A 26,642-nucleotide genomic window follows, 5' to 3' on the forward strand; every position below is an offset into this window, starting at 1 on the left:
GAAAGCCTTGGAATCTTTAAAAACAAATATTGTAGCTGGATAACGCCATGAAAATCTGATTCCATTTTCATAAAGTTGGGAGGTCACTTCTCTCATCTGATTTCTCATCTTGAGGGTCTCAGCAGACAAATCTTTTAAAACGCGTATTGGAATAGCTTTGTAGCGTAAGTTTAAAATCTGCTTCAACTCTTTGAATATTTCTGCCGCTCTCCTTTCTGAGGCAAACCTTACAATAATGTCTTTTGAATCCCCTCAGTTCCTAGATCCAAAAGCCCAGTGCGCTCTTTCAAATTCTTGCAAGTCACATTTAACCTTGTTTTCATTGAACCACTGGAGAATTGCTTGAATAAGATGTTTACTCTCCGCAAAGTCTTTAGGAAAACCCCTCAGACGAAGATTAGCCCTCCGCTGTCTGTCCTCCAAGTTAATGATGCGGAGTTCCTGGCGAGACTTCCCCACCTCCAGTTTCCCAATTCTTTGATCTTGTGTTTTGGATTGTTCTTTCAAGTCTGCCATTCCAGCACCAACGACCGATAATTCCTTTTTCATATCTTGGAGCAGCTGTCCCATGTCAGCAAATGCTTTAAGCAACGAATCCATCTTTCCTTCCAACTCCGAAGTAGACGCCATCTTTCCTTTGTTCTCGCTTCTCCACTTACACACGTTAAAAACTATTACTTGCTTCAACTTTTAACTCCTTCTCATAAAGTTTTCAACAGCTTTGTTCAATTCGCTTCCTCTCAATGCACTTTCACCAAGCTAGAGAGGGTTGTCGAGGGTTAACTTTTACTTTTCCTTCTTCACATGAGGGAGCTTTCTCTCGGTGCGTCTATCTAGAGCGACGCATGCGCAAATCCCTCTGCATCGGTCGATTTTGAGCAGTGCAGAAGCTGAGCTTCCTTCTTTGTGGCTTCCAAGTTATTTTTCCAGCACCAGAGAGTAAAATCTGCTGAGGAAAAAACTTGGAAGCTGCGAATAAGGAAGCTTAGCTTCCGCGCTGCTCAAAATCGACCAATGCAGAGGTCCAGCAAGTTGGCGGCTTATTTCAAAAAAGTTGGGATTTTTAAAAAATGCCCTGGGACGTGGGAAAAATTGCTCAAAAGTGGGACTGTCCTGCAGAAAGTGGGACATCTGGTCACCTTAATATTAGAGAACTTCCATGCTGGCATAACAAGAAAGTTTGATTTAAGAAGCAAACAAAAAATCTCTCAATCAGTAATGTGCTACAAAAAAATGGAAACATAATAGCCCAAGGCTATGTTCACATAAGAAGGCATCCTCTAGTTTAATGAGGTCTATAAATGGTTTAGCAGGTTCAAAAGCACTATTTTATTCTAGAAATCATTTAATGAGAATTAAGTTCATGTTTAAATTTTTGAGGAAAATTTGCTGTTTAATTTCAAAAAATATCATCAACCCATATATCTATCCATCAATTTCACCCAGTCACCTAATTTGTATGTACACTGACTCCTAATTAGAACAGAATAACAAAATCATAGTGTTGGAAGGGACCTATGATATCATCAAATCCATGCATATACCATCCCTATACAGCCTCTGATTAAAAATTTCCAGAGGAGAAATCACCATGCAATCATTTGTTCTGCTGATTGTCCACTCTTAATAAATTCTTCCTAAAGTCTACTTTATATCTACATCCTTGAAGTTTTGCCCCATTTGTTTTAGTATTCACTTCTTGAACGAGTGAGAATAAATCTCTGTCCTTGATATTTGAAAATAGTCATCACATCCCTCTCCAACCTCTCATCTACAGTAATACCTCGTCTTACGAATCTAATTGGTTCCCGGGGGAGGTTCGTAAGGTGAAAAGTTCATAAGGCGAAACATTGTTTCCCATGGGAAACAATATAAAATGAATTAATGCGTGCAACGGAAAAAAAAACGCAAAAACCCACCGCCGCCCGGCTGTCACCTTTTGAAACAGCCGGGCGCTTCTCAGCGTTCTCCCAATGCTGAACCCGGAAGTTCGGCAAAAGTTCAGGTTCGGGAGGCCGCCAAGAAGCCCCGCCGCCCAGCTGTCACCTTTTGAAACAGCCGGGGGGCTTCTCGGTGGCCTCCCGAACGCCGAACCCGGAAGTTCGGGTTTGGCGTTTGGGTTCAGGAGGACGCTGAAAAGCCCCCTGGTTGTTTCAAAAAGTGACAACCAGGTGGCGGGGCTTCTCGGTGGCCTCCCGAACCCGAACTTTTGCCGAACTTCCGGGTTCGGCATTCGGGAGGCCGCCGAGAAGCCCCGCCCCCCGGCTGTCGTCTTTTGAAACAGTCGGGGGGCTTCTCGGCGGCCTCCCGAATGCCAAACCCGGAAGTTCGGGTTTGGCGCTCAGGTTCGGGAGGACGCCGAGAAGCCCCGCCGCCCAGCTGTCACCTTTTGAAACAGCCGGGGGGTTTCTCGGCGGCCTCCCGAATGCTGAACCCAGAAGTTTGGGTTTGGCATTCAGGTTCAGGAGGATGCTGAGAAGCCCCCTGGCTGTTTCAAAAAGTGACAACCAGGCGGCGGGGCTTCTCGGCGGCCTCCCGAACCCGAACTTTTGCCGAACTTCCGGGTTCGGCGTTCGGGAGGCCGCCGAGAAGCCCCGCCGCCCGGCTGTCGTCTTTTGAAACAGTCGGGGGGCTTCTCGGCGGCCTCCCGAATGCCGAACCCGGAAGTTCGGGTTTGGTGCTCAGGTTCGTGAGGACGCCGAGAAGCCCTGCCGCCCAGCTGTCATCTTTTGAAACAGCCGGGGGGTTTCTCGGCAGCCTCCCGAATGCTGAACCCAGAAGTTTGGGTTTGGCGTTCAGGTTCAGGAGGATGCTGAGAAGCCCCCCAGCTGTTTCAAAAAGCGACAGCCGGGCAGCGGGGCTTGTTGGCGGCCTCCCAAACCCAAACTTTTGCCGAACATCCAGGTTCGGCATTCGGGAGGCCGCCAAGAAGCCCCGCCACCCGGCTGTCATCTTTGAAACAGCCGAGGGGCTTCTCAACGGCCTCCCGAACGCTGAACCCAGAAGTTCGGGTTTGGCGTTCGGGTTCAGGAGGACGCTGAGAAGCCCCCCGGCTGTTTCAAAAAGCGACAGCCGGGTGGCGGGGCTTCTCGGCGGCGGGTTCATAAGATGGAAAAAGTTCATAAGAAGAGGCAAAAAATTTCCAAACCCCGGGTTTGTATCTCGGATTGTTCGTATGGCAAGGGGTTCGTATCATGAGGTACCACTGTATATGCTAAACACACCGGATCTTTTTACTATCTGCCATCAACCCTGAGCATCCCAGGGGACTGATGAAATATTGAGTGTTAATATTAACACCTAATATTTCCTTCACCCAATATTTCCTAGTTTTAGTTTTGTTTTTATAGATATTAATGTTTTAATGATAATTGTTTTGCATTTAGTAATTATAATTTCTTTGCTGCTCAGAGTAATTTGTTTTGTGAGATGGGCAACTACAGTGGTACCTCGAGATATGAGTTTGATTCGTTCCGGACCTGGGCTCTTAAGTCGAGCAGCTCTTATCTCGAACGACTTTTCCCCATAGGAATTAATGTAAATAATTTTAATTGGTTCCAGCCCTCAAAAAACTCACAAAGTTAGTCTAAATTATGCAGAAAGACATGTTTTTAATGAAGAAATGTAGATGTACATATAAATGAATAATGAAGTTTCTTTCACTTAACTTGTAAACTTTCTTAAACTTTTAAATTTACATATGTTCAACTTCTCTGCCACCCAATCCTGTAGGACAGAGGTCCCCAACCCTTTTTGCACCAGGGACCGGCTTTAAGCGATCAAGAGAGGAATGGGTGAATGAATGGACGGAGGGTGGGAAGGAAGGAAGGAAAGAGGGAAGGGACAGGAACAGAGGAAGGAAGCAAGGAAACTTATGAAAGGGGAGAGTAAGAGAGGAATGAGTGAAGGGAGGGAGGGAGGGAAGAAGGTGGGAAGGAGAAAGAAAAGAAGAAATAGAGGAAGGGAAGGTAAAAGAGAGAAAGAAAAAGAGCAAGAAAGAAAGCAAGAAAGAAAGAAAGAAAGAAAGAAAGGGGGAAGGGACAGGAACAGAGGAAGGAAGCAAGGAAACTTATGAAAGGGGAGAGTAAGAGAGGAATGAGTGAAGGGAGGGAGGGAGGGAAGAAGGTGGGAAGGAGAAAGAAAAGAAGAAATAGAGGAAGGGAAGGTAAAAGAGAGAAAGAAAAAGAGCAAGAAAGAAAGCTGCAAGCACCCCCCCGAGCCCCCCAGGCCGGCTGCAACCTTTTAAAACACGCGCGCCGCTTCGCAGCTGTCTCCTGAAGCCGAACGCGGAAGTTAGCGTTTGGCTTCAGGAGACAGCTCCTTGGCGCTTGTATCTCGAATTTGGGCTTGTAAGTAGAACAAAAATATCTCTCCCCTCCCAGCTCTTATCTCGAGTTGCTCTTAAGTAGAGCAGCTCTTATGTCGGGGTTCCACTGTATATAAATTTGATACATAAATAAATAACAAACAATGAATAATTTTTTGTAGCCCTTCTCTGGATTTGCTCCAGTTTATCAATGTGATACATTACAGTTTCCCAAGCCACTGTATTTTTTTTTACCATTCCTTGTTCCAACGGAATAACTTGCTGGTTATGTATCAGCCGAATCGTATTTGCATGTCCTTTCAATGCGTTTTCCAATGCTCCTTTGGGCTGGAAATGCAAGCCAACAATTAAATGTATAGTTTCCAACATATAAGTTATTCTGTTCTTATTAAAGAGCAGAAAAGCAGTAATATCATAAAAGAAAAATGATATTGCTTCTTTTCCTGCCTACATGTCTCCATTTACAATAATCTATTATCAAGGGAAATATGCTTTCATATGATGCAAAGCCAACCATTTTTTCAACAGACGAAAAAGTGCAAATGCCTGCTACTGAGAAGTTTCATTATAAATGTGAAATATGAGATTTCAAGCCAGCATCTGATTAACAACAGGAACATTTTTTCCTTAAATTATCATGTTCCTGTTCAAGATGAAAATCTACATTCTTCTTAAAAGTATTCTAGATGCAGAGATGGGTTTCAGCAGGTTCTGACCAGTTTTGGAGAATTGGTAGCAAATATTTTGAGTAGTTCAGAGATCCGGTAGCATAAATTTTGAGTAGTCTGGAAAACTGGTAAATACCACCTCTTACTGGTCCCACCCCTATCTAGTCTCTGCCTCTCAAGTTCCAGCTGATTGGGAGAAAATGGGGATTTTGTGGTAACCTTCTGCTGGAATTGGGTGGGAATGCAGATTTTACAGTATCCTTCCCCTACTCTCCAAAAAGACCTTGACGCTGTTTCTGAGTGGTCTAACACATGGCAACTCCAAATCTCAACTAGCAAATGCTCTGTCCTACACATTGGGAAGAAGAATCTGAACTCCAAATACGAACTGAATAATCAAATTATCACAGATAATCCCCACTTGGTTAAAGACCTTGGGATACTAATAACAAAAGATTAAAGTGTCAAAGCCCACTGCAACAATATAGCCAAGAAGTCTTCAACCTAATCCTACGTAGCTTCTGCTCTGGCAATCTCACACTACTTACCAGAGCTTACAAAACTTTTGCCAGACCCATCCTCGAATACAGCTCATCTGCTTGGAACCCATATTGCATCTCAGACATTAACACCCTTGAAAATGTCCAAAGATACTTCACCAGAAGAGCCCTTAACTCCTCCACTCGAAATAGACTACCCTATGAGACTAGACTTTCAATCCTGGGCCTAGAAAGTTTAGAACTAAGACGCCTTAAACAAGATCTAAGTATTGCCCACAAGATCATATGCTGCAATGTCCTGCCTGTCGGCAACTACTTCAGCTTCAACCACAACAACATAAGAGCACACAACAGATTTAAACTTAATATTAACCGCTCCAAACTTGACTGTAAAAAATATGACTTCAGTAACCGAGTTGTCGAAGCGTGGAACTCATTACCGGACTCCATAGTGTCATCCCCAAACCCCCAACACTTTACCCTTAGATTATCTACAGTTGACCTATCCAGATTCCTAAGAGGTCAGTAAGGGGCGAGTACAAGTGCACTAGAGTGCCTTCCGTCCCCTGTCCTATTGCTCTCCTACATCTCCTATACCTTTCTTCTATTCCTATATCTCTTCTTCTATTCTTTCATTGATATGTTCTATTACTATATCTTCTTTTCTATTATTTCTTAGATATATTTTACTACGAGTATCTCCTCTATAACTTTCATCATGTATTTTACTATGTGTGTATAGATATATACCCACTAAAACCCTCATTGTGTATTGGACTAACTAACTAACTAAACAAACAAACAAACAAACAAATAAAATACCACGGCCACCAAGCCATGTCCACCAAGCCATGCCTACAGAATGGTAGCAATTTTTTTTTAATCCCACTGTTGTTTAGATGGTCTTGTGAGGTCTTAAAAGAAGCACAAGTTTTCTAATATGAACCTGTCTCTTTTCTCCTAAACAATTATATTCTGCAGACTGTGCTTACTTATTTTGGGTCCAGCAATATCCATGACTTTCAAAAGACATTTTTGAACTCTTGCTGTAACTCTGAGCCCCAGAACAGCTGTTAGAGAATGTTCTGTATTTTGCATGCTTTAAGATAGCCTTGGCACTCAGTAGTTACAACAATGTCGCTCGTTCAACTTACCAGCTGATCTGCTCTTGCTTCCAAATCATTAGCATATAACAGTAGATCAATTTTGGTGATACTCTTGTTAATCTGGAAAGAGGGGGGGGGGAGAAAAAAAATCACACAGCATTAAACTTTGGGATGAGAGCCAACAGGCTCAAGCTCAACCCAGAGAAGAGTGAGTTGCTGTGGGAATTTCCTCCTAAGGACTATTCTAACTGTCTGTCAATCATTCTGGGGGAGGGGGACTTTGATCCCCTCAGATAAGGTCTGCAACTTGGGTGTCCTCCTAGATCCACAGTTGAGCCTTGATCACCATCTCTTGGCTGTGGCCAGAGGGACCTTTGCCCATGTGCGCCTGGTATACCAGTTGCAGCCCTTTCTGGATCAGGCTTAGGGCCAAACTATTTAGGGGATCGTCTCCTGATGTATACCTCCCAGAGATCAATAAGATTGCACAGGGTTGGCCTTCTCCAGGTCCCGTCGACTATGCAATGCTGGTTGGCGAGGGCATGGGGGAGGGCCTTCTCTGTGGCCGCCCCAGCTCTGTGGAACCAACTCCCCCCCCCCCCCGATGTCCATACTGCTGACCTTCCAAAAGGCTACGAAGACCTGGATTTGCCAGCAGACCAGGGGGTCATGAATTATACATCTTTCATGGCCAAATTGTATTGTATGATATATATGTTTTGATTGGATTGCTGAGTTGTGGGTTTTAACTTGTTTTAATTTGTACTTGACTTCTTTTATATTGTAAACCGCCCTGAGTCCTATGGGATTGGGCGGCATAGAAGTCAAACAAACAAACATACAAATAAACTTTGTAGAGGGAGAACAGGTTAGTTTGTAGCAGCAAAAATCAGTCTGGTAGTACAACAAAGATTGGCAAGGCTTTATAGGACAAAGTCAAAAAGTGCATGTGTGTTTGCTCGCATCCTGATTCTGGCAGCCTGCTCATGCTAAGCAACAGAGGTAGTCCTTGAGATACGAAAGTAATGGAGGCTGTCTGAGGATTCATAGGAGTGAATCTCATGCTTTCAATGTGGTCACTCCCTCCTTTTGCCTCTTCATTTTCTAATCAAATGGGCAGCTCATTAAGAGCATATGAGGTATTCTGGGGTGTGGAAGGCCATGGGGAAAAGTAGTGAAAGAACAGATCTCCTGCTTCAGACCAAGGCCTCCCTGACCCACAGACACCTCATTTTCCTTCCCCTGAGGTCCCCACATTTGCTTTCCCCCCATCCTGCTGCCCCAGGTTACTTACATGGAGGAGTGTGTGCAGCCTTTCTGGCCTCCACTGAACTGCTTGAAACAGCTTCGGTGATGAAAAAAGGAGGCCAGGAGGGACTCGTGTGTCATCCCAGCCCTCTTTTCTCATTGCCAAACCACTTGAGGATGGCTTCAGAGACAAAAAAGGAGGCACAGAGGTCCACATGCAACATTCCAGGCCTCTATTCTCATTGTTGAATGACTTGAGGATGGCTTAAGAGGCAAAAAAGAAGGCATAGAGGGCCACACACACCTTTACAGGCCTCCTTTCTCACTGCCAAAGTGCTTGAGAATGGCTTCAGTGACAAATAATGGGGCACGGAGGGCCACACACACCATTCTGGACCTCTTTTCTCATGGCCAAACCACTTGAGGATGGTTTTGGAGGGCCATGCTCTTTCAGGCCTCCTTTCTCACATCTGAACTGCTTGAGGAAGGCTTCAGTGATGAAAAAGGAGCTGTAGAGGACCACACACATACCACCAGGCCTTCTTTTTTGCCATTAAAGCACTTGAGGATTGTGTCCCTATGGTCTTTGGCAGCCCTTTGCAAAAAGCCTTTGCCAGTAGGAATAGAGCTTCAGAGGGAGTTCCCTCCCCCTCCACATAAGCTTCTCTGGTGCCAACAGAAGCTTTATTTTCAAAGGGCTACCAAAGCCTACAGGGACACAATCTCCCCTTGCAGGCTTTAGCAAGGAAATTGCAAATGGAGGGAAGGCTTACAAATGCATCAAAAGTTTAAAGCAATGAAATAGGCAAAAAAAACTGTAGCAGAGAGGAGATCTTCACAAGGTAAGTGAATCTCCACAGGCAGAGTGCCTGTGAAGATCTGGGATGATAGTGGTAAATAGCAATGGATAATGCTGCAGAGCCTTTGCAGTCATTCATAAGGGTGAACAACTGCTATGGTGCTGCAACATTCATGATTTTGGGACGTTCACAGACACTAGGGAGCACTTATTGCGTAACTTTGAACACTCACTAAGGGAACACTCGTAACCTGAGGATTACCTGTAGTTACTTTTTTTCCAGAATGAAGCAAATTACTTTATGTGTTTATTATTATTATTATTATTATTATTATTATTATTATTATTATTTATTAGATTTGTATGCCGCCCCTCTCCGAAGACTCGGGGCAGCTCACAACAGTAATAAGAAACAGTGTAACAATGGGACAAATCTAATAATAAAAAAATATATAAAAACCCCAACAATTAAAAACCATATAGCACATACATAACAAACATGAAATATAAGAAAGCCTGGGGGAGATGTCTTAGTTCCCCCATGCCTGGCGATACAGGTGGGTCTTGAATAACTTCAAGTTTCAAGTTTTATTGGATTTATATGCCGCCCCTCTCCGAAAACTCGGGGCGGCTAACAACAATCATAAACAATATACAATAAAATCCAATACTAAAAGCAAATTAAAACCCCTTAATATATAAAAACCAAACATACATACAAACATACCATGTATACAGTTGTAACGGCCTAGGGGGAGAAAAAGTCTTAATTCCCCCATGCCTGGCGGCAGAGGTGGGTTTTAAGTAGCTTACGAAAGGCAAGGAGGGTGGGGGCAATTCTAATCTCTGGGGGGAGTTGGTTCCAGAGGGCCGGGGCCGCCACAGAGAAGGCTCTAACCCTGGGTCCCGCCAAGTGGCATTGTTTAGTTGACGGGACCCGGAGAAGACCCACTCTGTGGGATCAAACTGGCCGCTGGGATTCGTGCGGCAGAAGGTGGTCCCTGAGGTAATCTGGTCCGATGCCATGAAGGGCTTTATAGGTCATAACCAACACTTTGAATTGTGACTGGAAACTGATCGGCAACCAATGTGACATGGGCATATTTAGGGAAGCCCATGATTGCTCTCGCAGCTGCATTCTGCACGATCTGAAGTTTCCGAACACTTTTCAAAGGTAGCCCCATGTACAGAGCGTTACAGTAGTCGAGCCTCGAGGTGATGAGGGCATGAGTGACTGTGAGCAGTGACTCCCGGTCCAGATAGGGTCGCAACTGATGCACCAGGCGAACCTGGGCGAACACCCCCCTCGCCACAGCTGAAAGATGTTTCTCTAATGTGAGCTGTGGATCGAGGAGGACGCCCAAGTTGCGAACCCTCTCTGAGGGGGTCAATGATTCTCCCCCCAGGGTGATGGACAGACAGATGGAATTGTCCTTGGGAGGCAAGACCCACAGCCACTCCGTCTTGTCTGGGTTGAGTTTGAGTTTGTTGACACCCATCCAGGCCCGAACAGCCTCCAGGCACCGGCACACCACTTCCACTGCTTCGCTGACTGGATATGGGGTGGAGATGTATAGCTGGGTATCATCGGCGTATTGATGATACCTCACCCCATGTCCTTGGATGATCTCACCCAGCGGTTTCATGTAGATGTTAAATAGCAGGGGGGAGAGGACCGACCCCTGAGGCACCCCACAAGGGAGAAAACTAGAGGTCGACCTCTGACCCCCCCCACTAACACCGACCGCGACCGACCTGAGAGGTAGGAGGAAACCACTGAAGGACAGTGCCTCTCACTCCCAACCCCTCCAGCTGGCACAGAAGGATACCATGGTCGATGATATCAAAAGCTGCTGAGAGGTCAAGAAGCACCAGGACAGAGGACCAGCCCCTGTCCCGGGCCCCCAGAGATCATCCATCAACGCGACCAAAGCAGTTTCCGTGCTGTAGCCAGGCCTGAATCCAGACTGCTGAGGACCTAGATAATTGGCTTCTTCCAAGGACCGCTGGAGTTGGAGCGCCACCACCTTCTCGACAACCTTCCCCATAAAGGGAAGGTTGGAGACTGGACAGTAGTTATTAAGCACGGCTGGGTCCAGGGAAGGCTTCTTGAGGAGGGGGTGCACAGGTGCCTCCTTATAAAGGGCCAGAAAGGACCCCCTCCCCAAGGAGCCGTTGACAATCTCCTGGGCCCAGCTCTGTGTCACCTCTCGACTGGCTGAAACCAACCAAGAGGGACACGGATCCAGTAAACAGGTGGTGTAGCTCACATCTCCAATGGCCTTGTCCACTTCATCAGGTGTCACCAAGTCAAACTCCTCCCAGACAGATGGACAAAGACATTTAGCCCCAGTCACCTCGACTGACTCGTTGTCAGTCGACTCTGTTTTACAATTGGAGTCGAGGTCAGCTCAGATCCAAGCGATGTTAAAGTTCTCAGCGCTGCTCTGTAAGGGCTCCCCAACTCCCCCCTGATTAAGAAGGGAGCGGGTTACCCTAAACAGAGCGGCTGGGCAGGATTCTGCTGATGCAATCAAGGCGGCGCATCTTGCCGCCTTGAGCGCCACTTTGTAAGTCTTAATATGAGCTCTTACAAGTGTTCGATTGGATTCGGACTTACTCTTCCTCCATCGCTTCTCTAGACATCTCTTCTGGCATTTCAACTCCCAGAGCTCCTCGTTGAACCATGGAGCTCTACGGGGTCTAGCACCACGGAGAGGTTGCAGCGGCACAATTCGGTCAAGGGCCTCCGCTGCAGCCTTGTTCCAGGCCTCAGCCAGAGACTCTGCCGAACTGCGGACGAGTATATCTGGAAGAACCCCAAGCGCCTTCTGAAAACCTTCTGGATCCATCAGGCGCCTGGGGCAGAACAACTTAATCGGTTCTGCCTCCCTGCGGGGGAGGATTGGAGCCAGGAAGTCAAGCCGCAGTAGAAAATGGTCTGACCATGACACAGGCAACACTTCTAAGCCCCTTAGTCTCAGACCATTACTCAGTTGCTCAGAGAGGAATACCATGTCGGGTGCATGTCCCCCCTCATGAGTCGGATCTTTACTACTTGAGTCAGGTCCATGGCTGCCATGGTGGCCATGAACTCCTGTGCCAGTCCAGAGGATTCGCCGAGCGACGGCAGGTTGAGGTCTCCCAAGACAATAAGTCTAGGGAACCCCACCGCCAGCCCGGCTACCTCCTTGAGTAGCACAGGCAGGGCTTGTGCCATGCAGCTGGGAGGCAGGTACGTGAGAAACAAGCCCACCTGAACCCCTAAATCCAACTTCACCAGGAGGGACTTGCAACCCGCAATCTCCGGAGCAACGAGTCTATGCAGGCAAAGGCTCTCCCTGGCTATAATAGCCACTCCTTCCCCCCTTCCCCGGGGTCGAGGTTGATGCCATATCTGAAACCCGGCTGGGCAAATTTCAGAGAGAGGAACTCCTCCCTCTGGGCCCAGCCAGGTTTCAGTTACACATGCCAGGTCGGCCTCCTCATCCAGGATTAAATCCCGGATGAGGAGAGCTTTATTTACCACCAACCTGGCATTGAGTAGCAGCAACCTGAGCCCAGGACCAGACTTACACTCGTCACCAGTATTCTGGGTTGAGCTCACGGAGCCGGAACAAGGGATCGTTATTAAGCAACGATCCCTCCTTCCCCTGGAACGGCTAGCTCTGTGGCTCCCACCATATCTGCCTCGCCCCAGCAACACCGAAATATCCTGACCTTCTGTCCCCCGAGAGATAGATGTCTCCCCCCCTCCTGCCTCTCCAGCGACAGGTGGGCCAACTATGTTATTTACATCATTCCCATTCATCTTGCCCATATTGTAACCCCACCCATCCCACCCATCCCATCCATACCAATCATTCACTCCATACATACTACACCCACCCCAATTATCCATCGTTAACCCCCCCAATAATTTAGTTAAAATATAAATCAATTTATAGTTAAAAATACTAAAGATTAAAATACTAATAAAGGTAATAGATACACATAAAAATATAACATATATAAAATATAGATAATAGTGCAATAATTTAGTTGATTAAAATAAATCCAATCCAATCAGTAGTGTATAAAGTGTATATATATAGAATATAGGAATATAGGAAATTGGTTAGCAGCAAAGTCGTATCAGTTCTCAGTTACTAAGTTCTGGATTAATAGTATGTTCTATGTCCCCAAAAAAAGGGCAAAAAGAGGGGGTTGGGGTAGGGGAATGTCCCAGTCCTGGATAAGGCGTCTCCTCTTGATGTTACCCGATTCTGCCTCCGGCTCCTTGGCTCCGCCCAGGACCTCCGGCTCTCGTCGGTTGTTGATCTGCACTTTCTGTTGGTGTCGTTGCACTCCAAGTGACATTTCCACATCTCCCTTTGCCAAACAGCACTGCAGGACCTCCAAGCGCTCATTACACAGCTCCAAACGCTCACAACACAGCCTCGGCATCACCCCGACATCCTCCCCAACTCCTCTCCTCTCGTGGGCATTGCTCCGACATCCTCCTCAGCTCCTCTCCCCTCGCAGACCTCGTTCTCAGCAACGACAGTCGATCAGGCCTCTCCACGCTGGCCCTTCAATCGGCAGACCCTCCAGCGCTGGGCGCTCCCACCAACAGCGCACCAGCAACCCAGGCCCACCTCCAACACCTCCAACCAGCACAATCCACGACACTTGTTTCTCGTTCTCTTGCTCCTCATTCTCTTGCCTCTCGTTCTTTCCGCCTTCCATGTAAGTCAGTTCGCAGGGGCGGCCGCCATTTTCCGCAGCCCAGCTGATCAGAATCCGACTCTTCCATAGCCAGTAAAGTTCTTAATTGGCACACAGAAGTGTCAAGTAGGGGCTCCAAAGGCAGGGACAACTCACCCCACAAGAATTTCCAGAAACAAGTTCGCTGACACAATCAAATCCCCCCTATATTCTAGATGTTTCACCCGTCGTCCGAGGAGCTGCAGTCTCCTCCCCCCTCCTGCTCCCCCCACCGGAACCGGCCTTGTGAAAGGCAAGGTTAGGGGCCATTCTAATCTCCAGGGGGAGTTGGTTCCAGAGGACCGGAGCCACCACAAAAAGGCTCTTCCCCTGGGGCCCGCCAAACAACATTGTTTGGTCAATGGGACCCCTAGAAGGCCAACTCTTAAGGACCTTATCAGCCGCTGGGATTTGTGCGGTAGAAGGCGGTTCTGGAGTTATTCTGGTTCAATGCCTTGTAGGGCTTTAAAGGTCATTACCAACACTTTGAATTGTGACCGGAAACTGATCAGCAACCAGTGCAGACCATGGAGTGTTGTAGAAACGTGGGCGAATCTGGGAAGCCCCACGATAGCTCTCGCGGCCGTATTCTGCATGACCTGAAGTTTCCGAACACTTGTTGACACCCATCCAGACCGCAACAGCCTCCAGACACCGGCACATCACTTCCACTGCTTCATTGACTGGACATGGGGTGGAGATGTATAACTGGATATCATCAGCATATTGATGATACCTCACCCTTGGATGATCTCACCCAGCGGTTTCATGTAAATATTAAATATCAGGGGGGAGAGGACCGACCCCTGAGGCACCCCACAAGGGAGAGACCTAGAGGTCAACCTCTGACCCCCCACTAACATCGACTGCGACTGACCGGAGAGGTAGGAGGAGAACCACTGAAGAACAGTGCCTCCCATTCCCAACCCCTCTAGCCGGCGTAGAAGGATACCATGGTCGATGGTATCGAAAGCTGCTGAGAGGTCAAGAAGCACCAGGACAGAGGACATGCCCCTGTCCCAGGCCCGCCAGAGATCATCCATCAACACAACCAAAGCAGTTTCCTTGCTATAGCCGGGCCTGAAACCAGACTGCTGAGGGCCTAGATAATCGGCTTCTTCCAAGGACCACTGGAGCTGGAACGCCACCACCTTCTCAACAACCTTCCCCATAAAGGAAAGGTTGGAGACTGGACGGTAGTTGTTCAGCACAGCTGGGTCCAGGGAAGGCTTCTTGAGGAGTGGGTGCACAAGTGCCTAGTTATAAGGAGCCGGGAAGGACCCCCTCACCAAGGAGGCATTGACAATCTCCTGAACCCAGCTCTGTGTCACCTCTCGGCTGGCCGAAACCAACCAAGAGGGACACGGATCCAGTAAACAGGTGGCAGAGCTCACAGCTCCAATGGCCTTGTCCACTTCATCAGGTGTCACCAAGACAAACTCCTCCCAGACAGATGGACAAAGACGTTTATCCCCAGTCACCTCAACTGACTCATTGTCAGCCGATACTGCTATACAATTGGAGTCGAGGTCCGCCCGGATCCGAGTGACTTTATCAGCAAAAAACGAGTTAAATTCCTCAGCACTGCCCTGCAAGGGCTCCCCAACTTCCCATTTATTTATTTATTTATTTATTTATTTATTTATTTATTTATTTATTTATTTATATGTTTGTTTTGTTTGTTTGTTTGTTTGCTTATTTATTTATTTATTTATTTACTTATTTACTTATTTATTTATTGTTAGAGTTGAAAGGGACCATGAAGGCCATCGAGTTCAACCCCCTGCCCAAGCAGGAACCTTAAAGTACACCAGTCAAGTGACAGTTCAATCTTCTCTTTAAAATGTCCAGAGTGTTGGAGTTCACAACGTCCGCTGGTAGGTTGTTCCATTGGTTGATCGCTCTGACCGTCAGGAAGTTCCTCCTTATCTCCATGTTGAATCTCTCCTTGGTCAACTTCCAGCCGTTGTTCCTCGTCCGGCCCTCTGGTGCCCTGAAGAATAAAGTGATCCCCTTCTCTCTGTGACATCCCCTCGTATACTTTTTTTTTAAAAAAATAATTTATTTATATATACGGGGGGGGGGGGGAAGGGGGAGGGAAGGGAAGTATGAACAGAAGGAAAAAAGGGGTAAGGGAAAGGGATACAAAATCAAGGAATTTGGAAGGATAATAATGTTATACATCATGGTACGTAAATTTCTTAGTGTCATTATAATATTTCTCAAGCTATGTAAAGAAACAGTATTCTTATTATTACCAATTATATCTTAAATTGTAGTAGTAAATCTTACGTCCCGTTTCCAATGAAATATCAATTACTAATACATGTATATACATATATGTATTGGGTAATAATAGATAAATGAAGATGATTTATAAAAAAGAAAATAAGAGCAAAGAAGATTTTAAAGTTTATTTATAAATAGAAAGATTTAGTGTTGAGAGAGAAAAAAAAGAAAGAAAGAGAGAAAAAGAGAAAATGTGAAAACAGAAATCTGCGTATGGCACAGACGTTTTTATGTGATACGACATTGTGTAAGGAGATGCAGGTGTATATGTATAATGTAGTAAGTATATTTTTGTATGTAAAGAAAGAAAATATAAGAGTTGACATAGGTATTAGTAAGTATTTGTGTTGATGTAATATATGGTGTATAATCTATTAATTTAAAGACGGATAAAAAGAGATATGATATAGAATCTTTTTCGAATTTGATTACAATTTAGTTGATTTTGGAATTGTTTTATAAATTAATTTGAGTCAATTTTGAACGTTCAGAAATAAGATAAGGTTATTACTTTCATAATATAAAAGTTTGATTTTTTGTGCTGAAACCCATTTGTACCAATTATCCCATATTTTATAATATTCTGAATCTTTTTTATTTTGAGTTTCCATTGCTATTTTGGACATTTCCGTGCACTCTATAATTTTGGTGATGACTACCAGTAGTGGTGGTGTTTTTTCCTGTTTCCAAAAAAGGGCAAATGAAATTCTTGCAGCAGTCAAGATTTGTAAGATGAAATATTTTTGTGTTTGTGTAAGGTTTTGCCTAAATATACCGAGGAGGTATAATTCGGGTTTAAATGGTAGGTTAAATGACATGACTTGGTCTATTAAGTTTTTAATGGTTATCCAGTATTTTTTCGCATATATGCAGGTCCACCATGCATGGTAGTATGTTCCAGGTTTTATTTTGCATTTCCAGCAATTAGGGGGGAAATTAGGAAACATTTTAGATAATCTTGCTGGGGGCAAATGCCATTGATAGAACATTTTTAGTTGGTTTTCTTTATAGGACATTGCTGTGGTCATCTTATAATTTATTGTCCAAGTTTTCTCCCATTCAGTTAAATTGATCATGTAACCAAAATTTTGAGCCCAGGCTATCATACATCCTTTAACTTGCTCTTCACAATTTTCCTGTATTAATAAATAATTATATAATTTAGAAATCATTTTTGGTAGAGGGGCGGAAAAAATTGTGTCTATTATGTTATCGTTTTGGAATCCATTTTTTTTAAATGTTCTTTGTATTTTGATTTAATTTGTAAGTATGATAGCCAATCCATATTTATCCCTTTGTCTTGTAATTGTTTTGATATGAGAAGATCGCTTTTGTCTAGTAGTTGGTGGTATCTCAATATTTTGGTATGGGAGAAAAGATTAGGAAAGGTAAGTAATTCATTTGGTACTGAGGTGTTGAGGTGTAATAATTCTTCTTAATCGCATACCAAATTGTTACTAAAGTTTTTCGGAGGTAATGGTTTTTAAAATATTTGGGTATTTTATGGTAATCCATTGTTAAAAATGCATGCCACCCAGCAAGAAGATCGTAGCCCTCTAAAGTTAAAAGTCTTGTATTTTTAAGAATGACCCAATCTCTTATCATTGATAGAATTGTAGCCTGGTAGTATGTATGAAAATCAGGAAGTCCAAGGCCACCTTTAATTCTATGGTCCTGAAGGTTTTTCAATTTTATTCTGGCCTTTTTTTTGGCCCAGATAAATTTCCTTATTTCTTTGTGCAATGAATTGAAAAATGATTTGTTTAAATTTGTTGGGGCTACTTGAAATAGGTATAGAAATCTTGGGAGAATATTGGATTTAATGGCAAATATTTTCCCCATAAGGGATAGTTTCAATTTAGACCATCTGGACAGATCTTTTTGTACCTCTTTGAGCAATTGATCGTAATTGTCTTTTTTTATAGTACTATAGTTTGAGGTCATCCATATGCCTCATTAATTTTTTTAATGACTTTTATATTAATTAAATTTTCCAAAAAGAGTACCTGTTTTGTTGTCATGTTTTTAGTTAGAATTTGAGTTTTGGTCTTATTAATTTTTAGGCCAGATATTTCTCCGAACTTATCTATTTCGCTAAACAAAATGGGTGCGGTTTGTATTGGGTCTTGTGCTATGAATACAATATCATCCGCAAAGGCCTGCAGTTTGTATTGTTCCTTTTTGATGGTAATGCCCTGAATTAGAATATTATTTCTTATACTTTTCAAAAATGTTTCTATCGCTAGAATAAAGATGAGTGGAGCTAATGGGCATCCCTGACATACACCTTTTGTTATGGATATTTTATCTGTAATATCATTGTTGAAAAGAATTCTGGCGGATTGGTTTGTATAAATAGCTTTAATTAAATTGTAAAATTTAGAGCCAAAGTTCATATATTCAATTTGTTTTATGAAATACTGCCACTGAAGACTATTGAATGCCTTTTTTAAGTCCATAAATATTAATGCAACTGATTTGTCATAATGTTTATCATAGTATTCGATAGTGTTTAGTATCATTCTAGTGTTTGTTGCTATATTTCTTAATGGGAGAAATCCATTTTGATCCGAATGGATAATGTTGTTTAATATTTTCTTTAATTGGTCTGCAATTATTGATGTAAATATTTTGTAGTCTGTGTTAAGTAGTGCTATGGGTCTATAATTTTCTAAAAGGTGTTTATTTTGGGTATCTTTGGGAATAAGCATTATATATGCTTTGGACCATGAAGTAGGAAGTTTTGCATTGATAAGTGCATTGTAGATATCTAAGAGTATAGGTGTAATTATTTCTAGATGTTGTTTGTAAAATTCAGATGGGATTCCGTCAGGACCTGGAGTTTTGTTATTTTTTTGCTTTGTTATTGCAATTGCAATTTCTGTGATTAACTTATTTAAGGAAGATCTTTGATCATCATTTATTCATGTTTTTTGTTCATTTTGTTGTAAATATTTTGATAGTAGATCACCATCCAGATTTGAAGTTTTGTAGAGTTGTTGATAAAAGTCCTGAATTATTTGTTTTTTTATCAGAATTAGTTGTTTTTATATGTCCAGAAGAGTCTACTAGGGCATCTATATTCCTATCAAACTTTTGGTGAGTCAGTTTAAGAGATAACCAACGGCCTGGTTTATTAGCGAATTCAAAGTAGGTTTGTTTCGCAGTTTTTATTTTTTGTGCAATGTGTTGTGTTATTAAATTTATTCCATGTTTAATTGTTTTTATTTCAAGTAAAGTTGTATTATTTTTGGGATCATTGTGTAATGTTTTTTTTGGCAAGTTGTAAAGATGTATTTAATTTTTGTAATTGAGCATATTTTTCTCTTGTTTTGTTTGTGGAATAAGGGATAAGAGATATAAATGCCACGAATATACGCTTTAGTAGCATCCCATGCTATTTGATTAGGTATCTCACCATTAAAATTAATTTTAAAAAATGAAGGAAGATCGTTTTGTATTTTATCTTGAAATTGAAGGTTTTATGACTGGTATCTTTGAATGTTAACAATAAGGGATTATGATCTGCCCAAGTTGCATGTAATATTTATATATCTGTAATTTCGTTTATAATTTCAAGAGACCAAGCCATGTCAATGCGTGAACAGGTTTTGTGAGGGGGAGAAAAGAAGGTATATTGTATGGTTTCTGGCTGATAGTATCTCCATATATCTTTTAGAGCAAATTCATATATTATTTGATTAAACGTTGAGGGTAGAGTATTGCGGGAGTGGTGTTTGGTAATGCCTTTATGATCTTTAGTCTTGTCTACTATTGCATTGAAGTCTCCAATTATTAAGAAGTTGGTCAGATTCAATTCTAATTTTTTTAATGTAAATTGTTAAAATAAGTAGATTGTTTAGTAGATGGGGCATATATTGTTATTATAGTTATTTTTTAATTTTCTAATTTTACTTGAACTATCAATAACTGGCCGTTGTCATCAGCATATAATAATTTAGGGGAATACATTTTTTTGACGTATAGAGCTATACCTCTTTTTTTTTCAGCAGCACAGGTACAAAAAAGTTCAAATTTAGGAAAGATTAATAAGGTAGTCTCATCTTTTTTGATATGGGTTTCTTGTAAAGATATTATATCATAATTATATTCAGACAATTTGTGAAATACTTTCAATCTCTTTTTATGCGAGTTCAAACCCTTTATATTGGTGGAAAATAATGTAATTTTATTTTGTTTACTGTTGGGGTATGGATTCCTTGGATTTCTCTGTTCGTGCTTCGGTCCTTGCCTGGGTAATTGGTCCTTGTCTAGAGTATTCACCATCTAACTTTTTGACTTCTCTGTCTTTATCTGGGAGATTATCATCGGAGCTCATTTCTTCAGTTGAAAGTATCTCTCTGCTGTCGGTTTCTTTCGGTATGGTCTGATCAATTGTTTTCAGAATATGAGCATAAAATTCTTTAGCATCTTCGGGCGAGGTGATTTTGTATTTCTTATCCATAAGGGAAACCATCATTCCTTCGGGTATGAGCCATCTAAATTGTATACTATTTTTGTTTAATTTACTTGCTAGTGTTTGGTACGGCTTCCGTTTTTCTCTCACCCGTCTCAGAATTTGGGGCAAAACCACGATGTTTCTACCTTGGTGCATTGCTGGGTTCTCTTTAGACATGTTAGAAACTTCATCCTTAGTTGTTCTTTTAAGAAACTGAACATGTACTTCTCTAGGGAGCCTGTTTCTTCTAGCGTACGAAGTAGAAATTTGGTACACTTCATCAATTTGGTTAATCATTTCTTTGGTGGTTTTGCTGGTGATATTTGCTAATATTTCTGCCATTGTGCTGGGGAGATCGTGTTGTTCTGATTCAGTTATGTTCTGAAAACGGAGAAAAAAAGCTGATTTTTCTAATTCGAGATTTATGAGGGATTCTTCTAAAGATTTGTTGATGTATTCCGCTCTGGCTTCAGAGAATTGGAGTCTGGTATCCATTCTATCAGTGATCTCTTCCACATTTGTTATTCTTTGGGAGTTTTGGACTATGGCTCCTTGAACGCCTTCCATCCGGTCATCCAATTTCCCCTTACGTTCATCAAGGTGACCCGCATGATCTTGAATTTTCTTGATATCTTCCTTCATTATTCCCATTGTTCCTCTTAAGGATTCAAAATTTCTATCTATTGAATCTTGCATTTTAATCATCTTTTCAAAGAGGGAGTTTGGTGTTATCATTGGAGTCACTTGGGAAGGTTGTGCAGGAGTTGCTTTGTCTAATGGGATGGATTCTGCAGGGCGTTGCTGAGCTGGTGTTGCTGATTGATTAGTATTTTTCTTCCATGATTTTATTAGCGTTGACTGGTATACTTGTAGACTGCTATCATGTCCACTCTGGCCCTCCTTTTCTCTAGGCTATCCATGCCCAGTTCCCTCAGTCTCTCTTTGTAAGTCTTTGTTTCCAATCCCGTAATCATCTTGGTTGCTCTTTTTTGCACCTTCTCCAGAGTTTCAATGTCTCTTTTGAAGTATGGTGACCAGAACTGAATACAGTACTCCAGGTGTAGTCAGACCAGGGCATAGCAGAGTGGTATTAAGACTTCCCTGGTCTTGGAGTGTATTCCCCTGTTGATGCAGCTTAGGATTGTGTTGGCTTTTTTAGCTGCTGCTGCACATTTTTGGCTCATTATTTTGTTGATTGTCCACCAAGACTCCGAGGTCTCTTTCGCAGTCGCTACTGCTAAGAGGGGTTTCTCCCAGGTTGTATGTGTGTCCAGGGTTTTTTCTGCCTAGGTGAAGGACTTTGCTCTTGTCGATGTTAAACATCATTTTGTTGGTGTGGCCCCACTGTGTTAGTCTGTCTAGGTCTTTCTGTAATTTGAGCCTGTCTTCTAGGGTATTGGCTACCCCCGCCAGTTTGGTGTCGTCTGCGAATTTGATCAGTTGCCCTTCTATTCCCTTGTCCAAGTCGTTGATGAAAATGTTGAAGAGCACAGGGCCCAGGACTGAACCCTGTGGTACCCCACTGCCTATGTTCTTCCATGTGAATTTGGAACCGCTGAGGACAACTCGTTGGGTGCGGTTGGTCAGCCAGCTATTGATCCATCTGCATGTGTTGTAGTCTACTCCACTTTTTTCTAATTTGTTGATTAGGAGATGGTGGTTGACTTTGTCGAAAGCTTTGCTAAAGTCTAAGTATATGAGGTCCACCGTGTTGCGCTGGTCTACTGATTTGGTTATGGTGTTGAAAAAGGATATGAGATTGGTTTGGCATGATTTGTTTCAGACAAACCCGTGTTGGCTGTTGGATATTATCTTGTTTGTTTCCAGGTAGTGGCAAAGCTGGTTTTTTTATTATTTTCTCCAGTATTTTTCCAGGTATTTAAGTCAAGCTAATAGGTCTGTAGTTGCTTGGATCCGTCTTTTTCCCCTTTTTGTGGATGGGAACTACATCTGCTAGTTTCCAGTCTTCTGGTAGGTCTCCAGTGGCCCATTGAGTAGATTAGATTTATTGGATTTATATGCTGCCCCTCTCCGAAAACTCGGAGTAGCAGCTGCTTGAGCCCAGGGCCTGGATTACACTCACCACCAGTACCCCGGGTTGAGCTCACGGAACCGGAACAGGGGATTGCTTTTAAGCAGCGATCCCTTCTTCTTCCAGGATGGCTAGCCCCATGACCATAGTTCCCTCTAAGCTGAGCAGTGAGCAATCGCTCACTTAAAAATCATCATCAACTCAGAGTTTTCTAAACCTGCCCAGAAGCCGAGAGGGAAGGAGAGAGAGAGGAAGAGAGAAACAGATAGAAAAAAGAGAGGAAGGAAAAGAAAAAGAAAAAGAATGGGAGTAAGGAAGAGAGAAAGAAAATCAAAATCTAGTTTGAAACTAGCTCAACTATTTAAGTGGCATTTTGATATTGATAGAGTTGCCCTATTATGAGCTCACTGTTATAGACACACAGTACAGTATTTTATTTTGAAATTCTCTGAGGCAAAACAGGGTGGGTTTTTTATTTGTTTGTTTGTTTGTTTGTTTGTTTATTTATTTATTTATTTAATATTTCTGTGCCGCCCAGTCCCGAAGGCACTGCTGCTCAGACACTATACTTTTCCGCCCCCCCCAAAAAAAAAAATTAGAGGGAACACTGCCCATGACTCCTGCCATATCTACCTCTCCCCAGCAAGACAGGGATCTTCTGGCCCTCTGTTACCCCGGAGATAGATATCCCCATCCCTACTGTCTCTCTATCGCTAGGTAGGCTAAATTCTACATTCATACTGCCCCCATTTTTCAAATACATATCATCCCATCCACCCCACTCATTTAATTCATATACATCAGCCCTCCCACCCGAGTCATCCAACCTTAACCCTCCCCCCAATTCACTCATCTCATATATATCATTCCCACCATTCCACCCTTCCCAGTCATCCATCATTAAGAACCCACAATAAATTAGTTAAAATTAATTTAACTAATTGATGATACAATATATATTTGAAGAAGAGATTGGACAGCTACTTGTCTGGCATGGTATAGGGCAGTGGTGGTGAACCTTTATTCCCTTGGTTACCGAAAGCCTGTGTGTGCATGCATGAGTGCCCACACCCAGAATTAAATGCCTGGAGAGGACAAAAATGACCTCCCCTGCTTCCCTCAGAAACAGCCTGTTTCCCAACTTCTGGTGGGCCTGGTAAGCCCACTTTTTGCTCTCCTCGGGCTCCAGAGACTTCTCTGGTGCCTGGGAAGGGCAAAAATGCCCTTTCCTGTCCCCCCCAGAGGCCCTCTGGAATCCAAAAATACCCTCCCACAGCCTCCGTGCAAGCTGAAAATCAGTTGGCCAGTGGGCATATGCGTGCTGGAGCTGAACTATGGCAACAGCTTGCGTGCCAGCAGATACTGGTCCCTGTCCCACCTGTGGCACAGTGACATAGGTTCGCCATCACTAACCTAGGCTTTCATAATGCATTGGCATAGTATATGTGCAGATCCAAATAGAACGGATTTTGTAATTGAGAGATGGAAGTTTTCTCAATGCCCAGATCTAAGTGTTATCTAAGGTTTTTTTTGGTATGGTACCCAGTGTCTTTGTTGATAATTGCTGGTCTATACTATAATTTTTCACATTTCATTTTATGATCTTCGCTAATTATTTTTTCCATTCTACATTACTTGATTTTGCCACTTCAATTACTCACACTTTCTTCTTTTGAACCACAATTAAATCAGACTTTATAAAGTTGACTCAGTCTTCCATCCGAGATCAGTAAAATGAGGACCCAGATTGTTGGGGGCAATATGCTGACTCAGTAAACAAACTCATTAGAGAGGGCTGTAAAGCACTGTGAAGCAGTCTTAATGTCTAAGTGCTGTTGCTATTTGGAAATCTTTCAAAAACTTGCATTTTTTACTTTTTCAACTATACATTCCTGCCAATTTTTCATTACTGGCACATGATGATTTTTGCATTCCAGTGAATCATTTTGGCAACACTGCTATTGTATCTAGTTGCTTGTGGTCTGTTTGTACTATCTTCTTGCATGAGTTGAGTACATGATCAACTGTTTCTTCTGCCTGTTTGTACAATCTGAACTTTGAATGTTTGATGGGTTTTTTTCAGATCTAGCCTTGACACCATCAGTTTGAATGGCTTACACTTAGCCAATCAAAATCAACCCTTCAGTTTCTTTCAATTCCAGTTGTAAGCCATTCCCAGGTTTTATCTTTATTCACTTTCCCTTAATTCATCTCTTCTTCCTTCTCCTCCTTCCCCTTTCTCTTTCAAAAGGACTTTTTCAAATTGGCATCTTTCAGATTCCTGTAAAACCCCAAACAGATAGGTTTCAGCCCTCCCCCCCTCCCATTTTTGCTAATGGGAAACATAGTTGGACACTCAGTTTAGTCAGCCCCTTACCTCTGATAGGTATGCTGCAAAGTTTATTTCATTTATTCCAGAGGAACCAAAATTCAACAGGTTGTCTTTCCCAGTGTTGCTCAGTAAAATTATATTGCTTAAAGTTATATTGATATGCTTGATTTTAAGTGACACATCTTCTGCATACTGTGGGGGAAAAGAAGTGAAAGGAAACAATTCTCAAATTTTGATACCTCTTGTTATCAAATGTCATACAAATCTTTCTTGGAAGTGTCTCATACCTATCTCATACAATAAATAAGACTAAATGTTAGATCTGTCCATCTTCAGCATGGGTTTAGGACATTTTGCCTCCACCAGTTGGATGAAGCTCTTTCTTCCACAGCAGCTGATCTTCCGCTGCCTTATCTCCCTCGCCCAAAGGCCCCTAGCTATTCATCCCAGCCCTTTCGTCACAAAAATCCACATTCAGCCACAGCCTTTTGGCCACATGGGACACTTCGCCACCATCCAATCAGAACGGTCCTAACAAAATGCTACTTTGGGAAGGAAAGAATGGGACAGTCCTCCTCCCATGCCTTTTTTACCCCCTTCTCTGTTCATGTGGAAAGTCCCCAAAGGTGGGGTGAGAGGGGGATTTGGGGGAAAGAGAGTTGGAGGGCTAATGATCCCTCCCTGTTTGCAGAGAGAGAAAGAGGTCCGTTCATGCTGGGGGCATGCTGTGGGCATCTAGACGATCCCATGCCTTTTTCACCCCCTCTCCTCAGATATGGAGAGTCCCCAAAGATGGGGAATTAACAAAAGAGTGAGTAAAAAATCGGAGTTATCATTCTACAAATTGGCATACCTGGTCACATTTAGTTGGGGCAATAGACCTCATGACCCCTTTACCATATATCACATCAAAGAAACAGGAGTTTCTTAAAACAATTAGCATTTCAAGAAGATATGGGAACAGCTTACCACATGCTCTTTTTTAATAATTAAATTCTATACTTGGTGATTTTAATTCCATATCTATCAGATTCCATATTCCAATCAGATGGTCCTCACAAAAGAGGGGTGGGAGAGAGAACTAGGTAGCATTCTCTTAGCAAAGGACAGAAGTGAAGGGTAGTTGCTGTCTGGGGCCTCTTTATGACCTGCTCGTCATGATTATCTGTGGAATTTTTATGATGCCTCCAGGCAGATGCAAAAGGAACAAGCGGTTATGACAAAACAAACTAGAGGGCATTTAATCCAACCCCCTTCTCAAGCAGGTGACCCTTACAGAATTGGATGGGACCTTAAGGAGGTCATCTAGAATCATAGAGATCATCTAGTCCAACCCCCTTCTCAAGCAGATTTCTACAGTCAGAAGAAAGGAAGGGACCATAGAGGTCATGTAGTCCAACCCCCTTCTCAAGTCGGTGACATCTACAGATTCCCATATAAATTAACAAGTGTTGGAAGGGACTCTGGAGAGAGAGAGAGAGATGCAAAGGGAGTTTGAGAGAGGACCATGTAGCAGTGTGTTCCCCCGGCCAATTTGGCAGGTCAGATACAGAGAGAGTAGAAATCTGGTTAATGGAGGTCGCTGACCATTTGAATAGCTACTTCTGTTCAGTTTTCTGAAAAGGCAGCTTACAATATAATACTATGGGTGGATATAGCATTGCTTCCAGCTGTAGGGATTCAGCTCCAGTGATCTCAGAGGCCGATGTCTTAGAAGAATTTGAACGATTAAAGACAAATAAGGCAATGGGTCCAGATGGCATCCACCCCAGAGTTCTTAAAGAACTCAGATATGTGATTGCTACCCCCTGACTGATTTGTTCAACCAATCCCTTTTAATAGGAGATGTTCCTGATGATTGGAGAATGGCCAGTGTTGTTCCTATCCACAAGAATGGCAGTAGAGAAGAAGCTAGTAACTATAGGCCAGTTACAGGGGGTGGACAAAAAATGGGAACACCTTGAAAAATCATCAAAATATCTTTTAATATGATGTTGGTCCACCTTTTGTGGCAAATACAGCCTCAATTCTCAAAGGTATTGATTCATACAAATTGTGAATTGTTTCCAAAGGAATTTTAGCCCATTCTTCCGTTAAAGCACCCCCCAGTTGTTTTAGAGACGATGGTGGTGGAAA

At 43.0% G+C, this 26,642-nt stretch overlaps 1 protein-coding gene across 1 annotated transcript in view; it reads right to left on the bottom strand.

Moving 5' to 3' along the window:
- PROM1 (prominin 1) overlaps positions 1-26,642 on the bottom strand; it is a 541,566-nt gene that overhangs the window by 64,196 nt on the left and 450,728 nt on the right. The window contains exons 17-19 of the mRNA XM_070757376.1: positions 24,552-24,698; positions 6,650-6,721; positions 4,562-4,654 (exon numbers count right to left, since the gene is read on the bottom strand). Coding sequence (XP_070613477.1) covers positions 4,562-4,654; positions 6,650-6,721; positions 24,552-24,698 — 312 coding nt within the window. The remainder of the gene's footprint in view (positions 1-4,561; positions 4,655-6,649; positions 6,722-24,551; positions 24,699-26,642) is intronic.

Source organism: Erythrolamprus reginae, chromosome 7, assembly GCF_031021105.1.
Source record: "Erythrolamprus reginae isolate rEryReg1 chromosome 7, rEryReg1.hap1, whole genome shotgun sequence".
Lineage (NCBI taxonomy): Eukaryota > Metazoa > Chordata > Lepidosauria > Squamata > Dipsadidae > Erythrolamprus > Erythrolamprus reginae.